At 37.3% G+C, this 12,068-nt stretch overlaps 4 protein-coding genes across 5 annotated transcripts; 1 reads left to right on the top strand and 3 right to left on the bottom strand.

Moving 5' to 3' along the window:
- Positions 1 to 2: 2 nt before the first annotated feature.
- Positions 3 to 1,532, bottom strand: LOC106344571 (probable mediator of RNA polymerase II transcription subunit 37e; the record flags this gene model as incomplete). Its single annotated transcript, XM_013783927.1, has 2 exons — positions 1,219 to 1,532; positions 3 to 934 (listed from the first exon to the last, which is right to left on the bottom strand). Coding segments are annotated over exons 1-2 (1,149 nt in total), but the record flags the coding sequence as incomplete, so codon positions are not given.
- Positions 1,533 to 4,825: 3,293 nt separating this feature from the next.
- LOC106343709 lies at positions 4,826 to 6,308 on the bottom strand. 2 transcript variants are annotated; one of them, XM_013782999.1, is made up of 2 exons: positions 6,160 to 6,308; positions 4,826 to 6,026 (listed from the first exon to the last, which is right to left on the bottom strand). In XM_013782999.1, exon 2 carries the CDS (start codon positions 5,960 to 5,962, stop codon positions 4,952 to 4,954), a length of 1,011 nt encoding a protein of 336 aa, XP_013638453.1. In that variant the 5' UTR covers positions 5,963 to 6,026; positions 6,160 to 6,308; the 3' UTR covers positions 4,826 to 4,951. The 2 variants fall into 2 exon arrangements, with proteins under 2 accessions (XP_013638453.1, XP_013638452.1); XM_013782998.1 differs by having other exon boundaries at positions 6,125 to 6,307.
- A 187-nt stretch (positions 6,309 to 6,495) lies between these two features.
- Positions 6,496 to 9,147, top strand: LOC106343097. The gene is made up of 12 exons (XM_013782232.1): positions 6,496 to 6,673; positions 6,864 to 7,094; positions 7,220 to 7,317; positions 7,401 to 7,443; positions 7,537 to 7,598; positions 7,684 to 7,740; positions 7,822 to 7,857; positions 7,949 to 8,026; positions 8,128 to 8,194; positions 8,276 to 8,338; positions 8,418 to 8,521; positions 8,619 to 9,147. The coding sequence occupies exons 1-12, from the start codon at positions 6,616 to 6,618 to the stop codon at positions 8,712 to 8,714; spliced, it is 993 nt and encodes a 330-aa protein (XP_013637686.1). The 5' UTR covers positions 6,496 to 6,615; the 3' UTR covers positions 8,715 to 9,147.
- Positions 9,016 to 10,355, bottom strand: LOC106343098 (eukaryotic translation initiation factor 5A-2). The gene is made up of 5 exons (XM_013782233.1): positions 10,122 to 10,355; positions 9,725 to 9,847; positions 9,587 to 9,643; positions 9,424 to 9,498; positions 9,016 to 9,331 (listed from the first exon to the last, which is right to left on the bottom strand). Exons 1-5 carry the CDS (start codon positions 10,239 to 10,241, stop codon positions 9,227 to 9,229), a joined length of 480 nt encoding a protein of 159 aa, XP_013637687.1. The 5' UTR covers positions 10,242 to 10,355; the 3' UTR covers positions 9,016 to 9,226.
- Between the last annotated feature and the right edge of the window lie 1,713 nt (positions 10,356 to 12,068).

Raw genomic sequence — 12,068 nt, forward strand, 5'->3', positions numbered from 1 at the left:
CCCTGAACCGCTGCACCATAAGCCACAGCCTCGTCAGGGTTAATGGACTTGCAAAGCTCTTTTCCATTGAAGAAATCCTGGAGAAGCTGTTGGACTTTTGGGATACGTGTAGAGCCTCCGACGAGGACAACATCGTGGACTGTACTCTTGTCCATCTTAGCATCACGTAGACACTTCTCCACAGGCTCCATACACTTTCTGAAAAGATCCATGTTGAGCTCTTCGAACCTAGCACGAGTGAGTGCAGAGTAGAAATCAATCCCCTCAAACAAAGAGTCAATCTCGATGGTGGTCTGAGCAGTGGAAGAAAGAGTTCTCTTTGCTCTCTCGCAGGCAGTCCTCAACCTCCTCAGAGCTCTAGGGTTGCCGCTAATGTCCTTCTTGCTCTTCCTCTTAAACTCTTGGACAAAATGGTTAACCATCCTGTTGTCGAAATCCTCCCCGCCAAGATGAGTGTCTCCAGCAGTAGACTTGACCTCAAAGATACCTTCTTCAATGGTGAGAAGAGAGACATCAAAAGTACCACCACCGAGATCAAAGATCAAGACATTCTTCTCTCCAACACTGGTCGCCTTCTTGTCAAGACCATAGGCAATGGCTGCTGCTGTAGGCTCGTTGATGATACGCATGACGTTCAAACCAGCGATGACACCAGCGTCCTTTGTAGCTTGACGCTGAGAGTCGTTGAAGTAGGCAGGGACAGTGACCACAGCATTCTTGATGGTGACGCCAAGGTAAGCTTCAGCTATCTCACGCATCTTGATGAGAACCATGGAGGAGATCTCCTCGGCGGCAAACTGCTTCTCTTCTCCTTTGTAGCTGACGACGATCATGGGTTTGTCGGCAGGACCAGGGATGATCTTGAAAGGCCATAGCTTCATGTCGCTTTGGACTGATGAGTCGCTGAATCTTCTACCAATCAATCTCTTTGCATCTGTCACAATTAAAAAATAAATAAAGAGTATTATTCACACATTCCAAGCCAAATCAGAAAAGCATAATCAATTACATATAAACATCACAGATCTAGAACCAGAATATACATAGAAATTAAAATTACAACCCTATAATCACAACCCATATCTAAATAAGAATGAATTGCATCTTCGTGCGGTTAATCAATATTCCATTAAGATTCCTTCCTATAAAGCAATCTAAGATCTTCCTACAATCAAAACCAATTCAGCCAGATCAGAGAGTAGAGATGAGATTACGTACCGAAGACGGTGTTAATCGGATTCATGGCGACTTGGTTTTTGGCGGCATCACCAATCAACCTCTCCGAGTCGGTGAAGGCCACGTAAGACGGAGTCGTCCTGTTACCTTGATCATTAGCGATGATCTCAACACGATCGTGTTGCCATACTCCGACGCACGAGTAGGTCGTGCCCAGATCGATTCCGATCGCTGGACCTTCTCCTTTACCACCAGACATTATCACAAAGAAAAGCTTTCGGTGAAGATTTGATGAAAAAGCTTTTTAAGCGGCGAAGAGAGAATTAGGTTTGAGTTAAAAGGTGTGAGAAGAGAGAGAGGTTTGAGGGTTTCTTATATACGCACATGCCTTCATGTTTCCAGAACCTTCTTCCTTTTTTTTATTAGGAATAATAGAAATTTGCCTTTGGCCAGAAAAAATATAGAAAATTGCCACAAAAGATTGCATATGTTTTTTTAAGAAAATTAATGAATTTTATTTCACTAATCATATTTTCAGGGGTAACAATAATGTTTTCATCAGAAAAATCATACAAAGAGAAAAATATTTCATTAAATAGATAAAAGACTAAATATTAATAATTATTTAAAATAAATAAATAAGAAAAAATATTTTTATTATTTTGGAATAATAAGTTATGAATATTAAATTTTTATTATTTTCGAATTTTCTCAAAATTATTTTTAATTTTTTTTTGAAAACAGAAAAAAATATTAAGTTTTAGGTAATTATTTAATTATTTTTAAAAAATCCTAAATCTACCCCACCAAAACCTCCCCCTCAAATTTAAACCCTAAATCAATATTAGTTAATGCTAAGAGTATAAGTGTATATTTACTTATTTAATGAAATATTTTGGTTATTTTGACACTTGTATACTATATTTAAGATTAAAAATATTTAGTGTCGTCTTACAAAATTTCTCTATCTTACAAAATTTCTCTATCTTAAATACAATAGATCAACTGGTCCTCTTTAAATTGATAACTATATCATTAAAATTGTCTATTAATTTATATCTTATTTAATAAAATTTTACACCAATAATTTAAGATTTTATCAACAAAATGTTAGTTGATCAAAATATTTACTAGAAAAAAATGTCATGAATACAAGAAGTCATTTAAAAAATTAAACTAGAGATTGAGATGTTATATAATCTGATAGCATTTTCATCTCTCTCATTCTCCTTCAACCGTAAAACTTTGCAACTCCAGTGATCGGCGCGTGGCGGCTCTGTTAACGCCACCACCACCGATCTAGGTAGCTTCCTTTTCTGTCTTTTGCAGATCTCATGTTTTGATCTTATTAGTATGCGTATTTGGTTAGACAGAAGGTTTTGTTTTGAGGAGCTCATGTCTGGTCATGGTCTTCAAGGAGGTCGTGTGGCTAGTTAGTTGGGTCAGCCGCGGGTATAACTTGGTGGTCTCTTATCGATTCGTGTCTCGGGTTCCTGCTCCCTTGAGTTGGATTGGAGAAGCGAAAGGTCTTGTAGTGTCATGGTCTTCGCTTGATTGATGTTTTGGTCATTCTGGTTGGTGTTTGTTGTGTCTTTAGCAACAGTTTTGTATATGGCAAAGCCAGATGCTCAAGTTTTAGCTTCCATACCAGATTGCTTGCTGGTTATGGCCTGGTGTTTGATCATAGGCACATATTTTTTATTTATCCGTCGTAAAATCGCTTTTTTGGAAGTTACTTCAGGTCAGGTTTGGGGGTTCGCCTTGTGGATGTGTTCTTGTTGCGGGAGCATCAACTTTCTCTTCCTAGAAGTTGTATATTTTTGGTTGGGTTATTAGAGTCGCAATAGTTCTGTCTAGGCCTAGGCTTTTTTACCCCCAAACCGAAGCCTTGTCCGAAACAAAAAAAATCGATACCCATCTGTACCATTATACAAAATATCCAAAAGGGACTTGAGAGCTAGGTATTTTGGAGTTTGGATATAACCCGAAATCCGAACTAGAATTCGAAAATATTCAAAATTGGTTAAATATGTTAATATTTGTATATATATATATTAATGTAATTTAGATATTTTAGAGTATTTTAATGATTTGTAACTTGTTTTATTTATTATTTTGAATACTTTTAGTTAGTTTATGTAGTTTAACTAGTTTTAAATTAGATTTTTGAATAATTTATATATATAGTAAGTACAATCTGTTAGTTTTTTAAGTTTTTTTTTAAAAAAAAATTGTGCGATTTCACACAATGCTATAATCTTATCCGAACCGAATCTGACCTGAAAACTAGTAAACTCCGAAGGGGACTTATGAACATAGTACTCAAAAATCCAAAAATCTGAATGAATGGAACTGAATCTGACAGACTCCGAACGCTCAGGCCTAGTTCTATCCTTAAGGTTTTCTCTTGTGAGGAAGTGGTCGTTCCTCAGGCGATAGATGGCTAAGTTTGGGATGGGAGTGTCCGCGTGTAATAATTGGAGGGTTTCCAAAACTAAATATTACATGTGTTCTTATGTATGATGAGTACAGACCAAATGTTCTTTTAGTTATGACTTATGCTCTTTATGAATAGGCCAGGTCCTCTTACTCTATCTCATGTCGCAAAGTCAGAACTGACATAGTAACCTGACTTTCAAAGCACAATGGTAGTTCTGTACCAATAACATATGAGAATTTAGACACTCGGAAGAGGGTTATGGACAGATCGAAACTCATTGGTAAGATATGATAATGCAAATAGATCCTTTAACATTATTAACATAATATAGCTGAGACCATAGAAGTAATAAATGGACATGGACATGACTTTACGCTGCATCTTCGAAATCTGTTGGCTCTCTTCTTCAGCATTTATCGAAGACTGAAACCCTCTCTTTTGCAAAAGATATGTCGCCCTTGTTGCTAATCAAATCAAGGTAGCTCTCTTTCTAATGAAATTGGAAGGTGGAAAACTTATAAATCAGGGACAAGAAAATACATTTCAAACAATCTCAAAATAATAATTAATCAAACATCTGTGTTTGAAGCAAAAGAAACTTTCATAGGACATTCATTTTTGGATTGGTTGGAAAGTTGAGAAGATCAATCACTATGATAGATGGGGTTTGTAAACCTCACAAAAAATGGAATTTTGATTTTCACTGTTTTTATTCATCTGAAACTGAAAGGTGTGGCTGTGAATATGATTGCACGTTTTTTTTAGCTTATGCGGCATATCTGAACACTTAGTATAGTCGATAACACGAAAACCTTACAAAATGCATTAAGTTTTTTTTCAAGTGAAAACTGACTATTTATATATATTTTCAATTATTTTAGACAACTTAAAAGTATTTTATATATTTTAGATGTTTTTAATATATATTAAATCTAAAAATAAGTAATATATTTAGGTATATAATCTATTTCGGTTACATTCGGGTATCCGATATACTTTGATTCGGGTCGGGTTCGGTTTCGGTTCTTTAGATACCAAAATTTTGAACCCGTTCGGATATTTAATCAATTTTGGTTCGGGTTTGGTACTATTTTTTCGGATCGGGTTCGGTTCTTCGGATCCGGGTTGTTTGCCCAGCCCTGCAAAAAATGTATAAAACTACATCTTCTTCAACTAATACCCTTACATGTCCATTCGCCTGAGTCTTAGTTGAATCCAACAAATCTTGCCAAACAAAAGTTTCACAGCATATTATTAGTGATGTATATCTTTTGTAACACATCATTGATATACATCTTCAATTAATACGCTTCTGAGTCTGATCCAAAACCATTGCTAAGTATCCACAACCTCAACAGTATCCATCATTATTGGATGAGTTTCGCCTACAGAAGAAGCTTCCATACTATAATAAACTCTGCAGCTGAAATAGAACACCGCACTCATCATCGAATCTATAAGCGTCACAAAGGAATACATCACCACGAGCAGAGGTCCTTCCCATAGCCTCGAAGACCCATCTCCATAACTCACCTTCTTCACTCTGTGATCAAACAGCCCTTCCACGAACGCCAACCCCAAAGTCGACCCCAAGAATATCAACAGCCCCACCTGAACCTGCCCTTTGATCAGATCACTAGCTCTCACCAACGCTCCCGCCCCTGAAACATCTTCAAGAACCGAGATCACCACCGCCGTGTTGCACACTATGATAGCGTTGGCGAAAACGATGGAGAACGCTAAACCGACTAAGATGGCTCCGTAGACATTGAAATCAGGAGAGAAGCCGAGGACAGAGAAGGAGCTGCAGATTGATACGAGGAGAACGCAGAAGAAAGTGAAGCAGCCAACGATCAGAATGCAAACCCACAGGTAAGTGTACACAACTCGCTTCCAAAGCTTCTTCAAAGCTGCCAAGAACTTGTTTATCTCGACCTTTTCCCTCGAGTAAGTAGCGTCCACCGAGTAAACCACCGCTGCTTTAGACAAGAGCGACACGGTGACGAACAGAGGGAAACACATCGCGGACGAAACAGCGGTCTCGGCGAATTTCTGACAAGAGTGTTTCACGAAAGGCTGGAGAGGGAGACCGCTCGACTTGGCTACTAAGAGGAGCTTCACCGTGAGTTTGTTCACCAGCGAGTGATCAACTAGAAAGTTTGGTAAGAGGACAGCGGAGACGGGGCAGATCAAAACGGCGGCGGTTAGCATGAACGCACCGAGATTGTACCGGAGGATTCGAACGGATTCTCTCAGGATCTCTAACGCGTTGGTTGAGTGGAAGTGTTTGTGACTGTATGACTTAAGCTCCGTTTTCCGCAAGACGAGATTCGATTCCGTCTCCATTTTCACAAGAAGTGAGATGTAACCGAACCAAAGTGAAGATCTTTCAGACAACCCAGATCAGCAGCTTCAAGAAAGAAACATAAATTGGAGTGAATCAGTTCATCTCAACAACGCGATGGAATTTAAGCTGTAAAAAGTGATTGAAAACGAGAGGATGCTCACAAAAAGCGTTCAGATTGAGTGTGTTCGGATCCAACCTTATAAGCTCAATAAATATAAAAAGACGAATCTTGGACTGGATCTCGACGATGTTGTTCTACGTTCTATAAACGTAAACAAGAAAAAAAATAAAACAATTTGTCGGTGGTACAGGTGAAGGCAGAACAGAACTAGCGTGTCTCTGTCCCCTCATACAGAAGATAATCAAAACCAATCACGAACTTGAAGCTAAACCGCGAATCTAACCGAAATCTTAAAATGAATGAACCATACTTCGGTCTGAGAAAATTGTGTTTACAGCTTGATAAATTAAAATGGGCCAGGCCCAATAATAGCCCGTTACAAATGGGCTTCGTTGAAAAAGTATTACGTGGAATCTTTCCGGTGAAAGAAAATGGCAAAGAGGAGGAGAACGAGTGTAGTAGTACGATGAAGTTGAGTTAGAGCGGGGGAGTGACACGCCGTTGACCATTTAAGACGAGAGACACGAAACTATGGAGCTGAATCTATCTGAGAGACCGACCAGATCAATTCGTTGCATTGTGAAACTTGGTCTGTATGTCCTTTTGATCCCAGTTCTTGTCTCTTCACATCCTCGCTCGATTTAGATCGCATTTTTTAGGTTTTTTTTGTCTTATGGGAGGATCCAAATGGCTTTGATTCTGATTTGATTCTTGTCCTATCGATATACTTGTGTGGACCACCTTTGTAACAGCAATAACATGTGTAAATGATATGATAGGAGGTGCGGCTATTACACGGAAGAACGAGCTGGAGGAGATTCACGATGAGAATCTGGAAGCTGTGGCGTGTCAGTTACGTAAGGCTATGATGGAGGGTTCGGCTCCAAGCAAGGTTATTGGAATGGATTGGAGCAAGAGACCTGGAAGCTCTGAGATTGCTTGTGATGTCGATGACTTGGGTGATCAGGCCTCTTCTGAGTTTAGCAAGTTTGTTGTTGTTCACGGCGCAGGTTAGTCTTTTTCCTTGTTGCACGTTAGACTCGTCTCTGCTTTACTCTTAGAGAAAAGGATCAAAGCACATATTTGATTAGTCCTTTTACATTGACCTGCTTGTTGTTCTGTTGTGGGTTGTTAGGTTCCTTTGGACACTTTCAGGCAAGCAGATCAGGTGTTCACAAAGGAGGACTTGAGAAACCTATTGTCAAAGCTGGTTTCGTCGCTACTCGCATATCTGTGAGACTGTCTACTAAAAAGCCAATACTCTTATTTGAGCAACTATGGAGTTGTTGTTGTTCTGATGTTTCCTTTTTTTTCAGGTCACAAATCTTAATCTTGAGATTGTACGAGCGCTTGCACGAGGTACCTCTTAAAGTTTATTCTCACTCTCTCTCCTCTGAATGAAACTATGTTTTTGTTGAGAAGAAACAATGAATCTTGATGCTTGTTTTGCAGAGGGTATTCCTACAATCGGCATGTCTCCATTTTCATGTGGCTGGACAACCTCCAAAAGAGACGTAAGAGCCAACTGAAAACTTGTTTTATTTTCCCCGTTACATCTTTCTTAAGTTCAGTTCTATTGAGACTACTGTTTGGCATCAGGTGGCTTCTGCGGATCTAGCAACAGTAGCTAAAACAATCGATTCAGGATTTGTCCCTGTAAGTTTTTGAATCCTACCACGGGCTTTTAGGTAGAGATGTTTCTCAAATTTTGACTGTCATTTTTTTTCCCCTGGCTAGGTTCTCCATGGAGATGCAGTGCTAGACAATATACTGGTAATACACACTCTCCCGAGATACCAAACATATGTCCAGATTCTTGTCCATTTAGAATTTGAAATGCTGAAAAAGTCTTTGTCCTGAACAGGGCTGCACCATATTGAGTGGTGATGTTATCATCCGTCATCTTGCAGATCATTTGAAGCCAGAATATGTTGTCTTCCTCGTATCCTTTTTGCTAATTTAGAAATCAGCTTTTGCGTTTCTTAATTTGTTCTCTATCTCCCTCTACCTACTCAATTGTTATCTGAGTAACTCTTTACAAAGACAGATGTGTATGGTGTTTTCGATCGACCACCTTCAGAGAATGATGCTGTGCTCTTGAAAGAGATCGGTTAGTTTCCAAACTTTTACCGTTTCTTTCTAAATGATATTTCCAAGTCTTAGGCCTAATTCTTACCGTTCATGGATGCAGCTGTTGGAGAAGATGGAAGCTGGAAGGTTGTGAATCCAGTGTTGGACCTCACAAACAAGAAAGGTAAAGACAAAAAAAACCAATATTCTCTCTAACTATGTGATTAGTTCAAAAGTTAGTCTGATTTTGGAATCAAAAACAGTTCAAACCTCTGTTGCGGCCCATGATACAACGGGTGGGATGGAAACAAAGATAGCAGAAGCTGCTATGATTGCGAAGCTCGGAATCGATGTCTACATTGTGAAGGTTAGATTATAGACACTTTTTTTTGCCTTAAAGTAAATCATGTCTCTTAGATGAAGATGAATCTCACACCATTGTGCTTTGTTAATCTCCTAAACAGGCTGCGACTCCTCATTCACAGAGAGCGCTCAACGGCGAACTGAGAGAGAGTGTACCTGACGATTGGTGCGGTACTATCATCAGATTCTCAGAGTAGAATGAACTGTGACACGCACACTAATTCCAGTTTTTCGAAAGAGATAACATTGAACTCTGTTTACTAATTCTGTTTGTGTTCATGAGTTTATAACTAATGTTTGTGTAAGATCGTGACTCGTACACTTATCTTTACCTTCTTCATTGGCAATAACTAACAATACTCTTATTCAGTAAAAATGCGATAGGACGTTATACATCGTTTTGTGATTCTTAAAGATGTAAAGGAATCACATGTAGAAGATATACCAGGTTGCTTAAACACAAGCTAGGTGAAAAGCATAACCAAGCACAAGATGACATTAACGATAATAGGAATAGAGATTAAGAATGTCATTTGTTTAAAACACCGAGCTTTTAAACAATCCAAAACCAATAGGATAATGGTTGTGTAGCAACAAGTGAAACACAGAAATGGTCCAAATTAGAGAAAAGGGAAAAACATGTTTTTGTTCTTATAACAACTGGGGAAATAAGATTATCCTCCGTGTAGAGAGAATGATACTTGGTTGTTTACTTGCCACCACCGACTTCCTTGACGGCACAGATCTGCTCCTCTCCCATTGAAGACATGACAGACACCACCACATCCTTTCCCTCCTCAAATCCACTCTTCATCTGCATTTATACGAAGAATTGTATTCATTTTCACAATCTCAAAAAAAAAGAAGAAAATGAGTAATAAATGTAAGAAAAGGCAAGAAACTAACCAGAGCGCTGAGATTGTCATCGGTGGGAAGCTTGAGGTCATCCTTAGTGCCACCACTGTCGGTCAAAAGGCTAACCTGTAACGTTAGCAGATAAAAATATTAACAACTTCAAACATGTCCAGGGAGAAAAAAATAACAAAGCTTGAGCGATGAGAGGACATACAAAGCCATCCTCAGAGATATCAATCAGCTGGTAGTCAACACGGTTCACATGTGGAACCTGTCACAAAAGAAAAAAAAACAAATCTTAATCATATACCAACCAAATCTAGTTAAATTGTGTACTTTTTTATCAACTTACATCACAATTGTGGGAAGAGGGAACAATATCCTCAAGCTTCTTAGCAGTGAAGATATCAATAGCAACAAAGTGACACTTGGCGTGACCGTGCTTGCCAGTCTTCGAAGTCGAAACCTCAACAACCTTATCAACCCCAAAATAAATACCACAAGGTCAGCTCTTGTTATTCATTACACAAACTAGGACTCTCAGATCTGTTGTGTCTTATATATATATATATATCTATGTTTCTTTTCCATTTTACAAAATCACCATCAAAGAGATAAGAAAGCCGTGAAATTACCAGAAACTACACGATCTAATTACTGCAGCCTAAATACAAACCATCTAATCACAAAACAATCATCGAATCGAAGGATCTAGAATCATGATAACGAGATCGAGGAGCTATCTATACCTTGCAAGGACGGCCCTTGATGACGATGTGACCACCTTTACGGATGTTACCAGCCTGCTGAGGGTAGGTCTTGGAAGCTCCGGCGTCGCTGGACTCGAAGTGGTGCTCTTCGTCAGACATGATGTTATTATGTTCGAGATAGACAAGAGATTATTGGGAATGAAAAAAACTAAGGGGAGAGAGAGAGAAGTCAGCGAGTGGTTGCTTTTTATACGGCGGAGGAAGGGAGATATGCCTTTTCTTTTCTAGGGTTTGCTTGTTATTATTCTTGTCCGTTAGATTTGAATGTCTCTGGGGTGCAGATTTAACCACATTTATCTCCTGCGATGTGCGTCGCGTACGAATCACGCGGTCCCATGCGTTGTTGAGTTTTTCTTTTAAATCTTTTTTTTCTCTCTCTTTAATTAATGAAATATATTAGCTCTTCTACAATCGAAAAGCCAGATTCAGCATAAGTTGGATTTGAGATTCTGTAGCCGGATCGGTTATTTTGGGTATCATTTGAAATTTCGGTACCGATTATTTCTGGTAATCTTTGATTTGGATTAACTCCAATAACAAAACTAAAACCGGAAAATTATTGGTTTTGGTTTATCTTTACTCGGATAATTCAATTAAATTATTGGATACTTTCGGTGATTTGGATATATATAATTCTAATCGTTTTGAATTAAACTTTTCTGATATTTTAAAACGAATAATTGAATATTTCAAAATTTTGGATAATTTTGTATACAAATATTCGATTTTGCAAAATATATTTTGAATTTTTGGATGTTTATTCTATTTTTTTATTTTGTTTTAAGTTCAATTTAAATATTTTGGATATGAAATTTTATGATTATTTGGAAAAAAAATTATGATTATCAGTCGATATTTTTCTTATGATTGATGGTTTAGGGTTTAAAGTTGAGTTTTAGGGTTTAGGATTTGAATTTCGAAATAGTATAATTGGAAAAAAATTAAAAAAAATATTTTTTATTTTTTTTAGATTTTTTTATTTAAATATTTATTTATTATATATATAAAGAACAAGAACATAAGAGTCTTTTGTCACTTAATGAAAAAGATATTTTTAAAAATGTCCCCTTAATGGTGACAAAAATGAAAAGTGATAGCATGAAAGTGGTAAATATGTAATTTTCCCAAAAAATATTGACTGATAATCATAATTTTTTTTCCAAATAATCATAAAATTTCATATCCAAAATATTTAATTGACCTTAAAACAAAATAAAAAATTGAATAAACATCCAAAAATTCAAAATATATTTTGCAAAATCGAATATTTGTATACAAAATTATCCAAAATTTTGAAATATTCAATTATTCTTTTTAAAATATCAGAAAAGTTTAATTCAAAACGATTAGAATTATATATATCCAAATTACCAAACTATCCAATAATTTAATGGGAAAATTACATGTTTACCACTTTCATGCTACCATTTTTCATTTTTACCACCACTAAAAGGACATTTTCAAAAATATCTTCTTCACTAAATGGCAAAAGACTCTTATGTTATTGTTCTTTATATATATAATAAATAAATATTTAAAAAAAAAAATCTAAAAAAATAAAAAATTGTTGTAAACTTAAGGATTTAGAAATGTAAGTTTCTATATATTAATATTAATGAATAAGTATTCCTTTTATATAGGGGTTACACGAGAGATAAATGGAAATACAATAATAGGAAAGATTACAAATCATAAACATAAACGAATTAGGAAATATGCAAGTTGTAGCCGCCTCTCTCTCCTCTCCAAGTCTCGCGGCCACCTCTCTCTCCTCTTCAAGTCTCGCGGCCACCTCTCTCTCCTCTCCAAGTCTCGCGGCCACCTCTCTCTCTCTAGGGTTGGACCGTCTCTCTCTAAGTGTATGGGCCGGTTATGGACCGGACCGGTTATGGACATCCACCAATTGATTTATAGCACTCCCCCTTT

This window comes from Brassica oleracea, chromosome C5 (assembly GCF_000695525.1).
Source record: "Brassica oleracea var. oleracea cultivar TO1000 chromosome C5, BOL, whole genome shotgun sequence".
Lineage (NCBI taxonomy): Eukaryota > Viridiplantae > Streptophyta > Magnoliopsida > Brassicales > Brassicaceae > Brassica > Brassica oleracea.

Bases quoted from the DNA above. Each gene is read 5' to 3' on its own strand.
- LOC106343709 (XM_013782999.1), bottom strand. From the start codon at position 5,962: ATGGAGACGGAATCGAATCTCGTCTTGCGGAAAACGGAGCTTAAGTCA.
- LOC106343097 (XM_013782232.1), top strand. From the start codon at position 6,616: ATGGAGCTGAATCTATCTGAGAGACCGACCAGATCAATTCGTTGCATT. The intron at 6,674-6,863 runs GTCTGTATGTCC...ATGATATGATAG, and splicing joins TCGTTGCATTGTGAAACTTG to GAGGTGCGGCTATTACACGG. The intron at 8,339-8,417 runs GTAAAGACAAAA...AATCAAAAACAG, and splicing joins GGACCTCACAAACAAGAAAG to TTCAAACCTCTGTTGCGGCC.
- LOC106343098 (XM_013782233.1), bottom strand. From the start codon at position 10,241: ATGTCTGACGAAGAGCACCACTTCGAGTCCAGCGACGCCGGAGCTTCC. The intron at 9,848-10,121 runs GTATAGATAGCT...GGGGTTGATAAG, and splicing joins TCAAGGGCCGTCCTTGCAAG to GTTGTTGAGGTTTCGACTTC. The intron at 9,499-9,586 runs GTATGTCCTCTC...CTAACGTTACAG, and splicing joins ATATCTCTGAGGATGGCTTT to GTTAGCCTTTTGACCGACAG.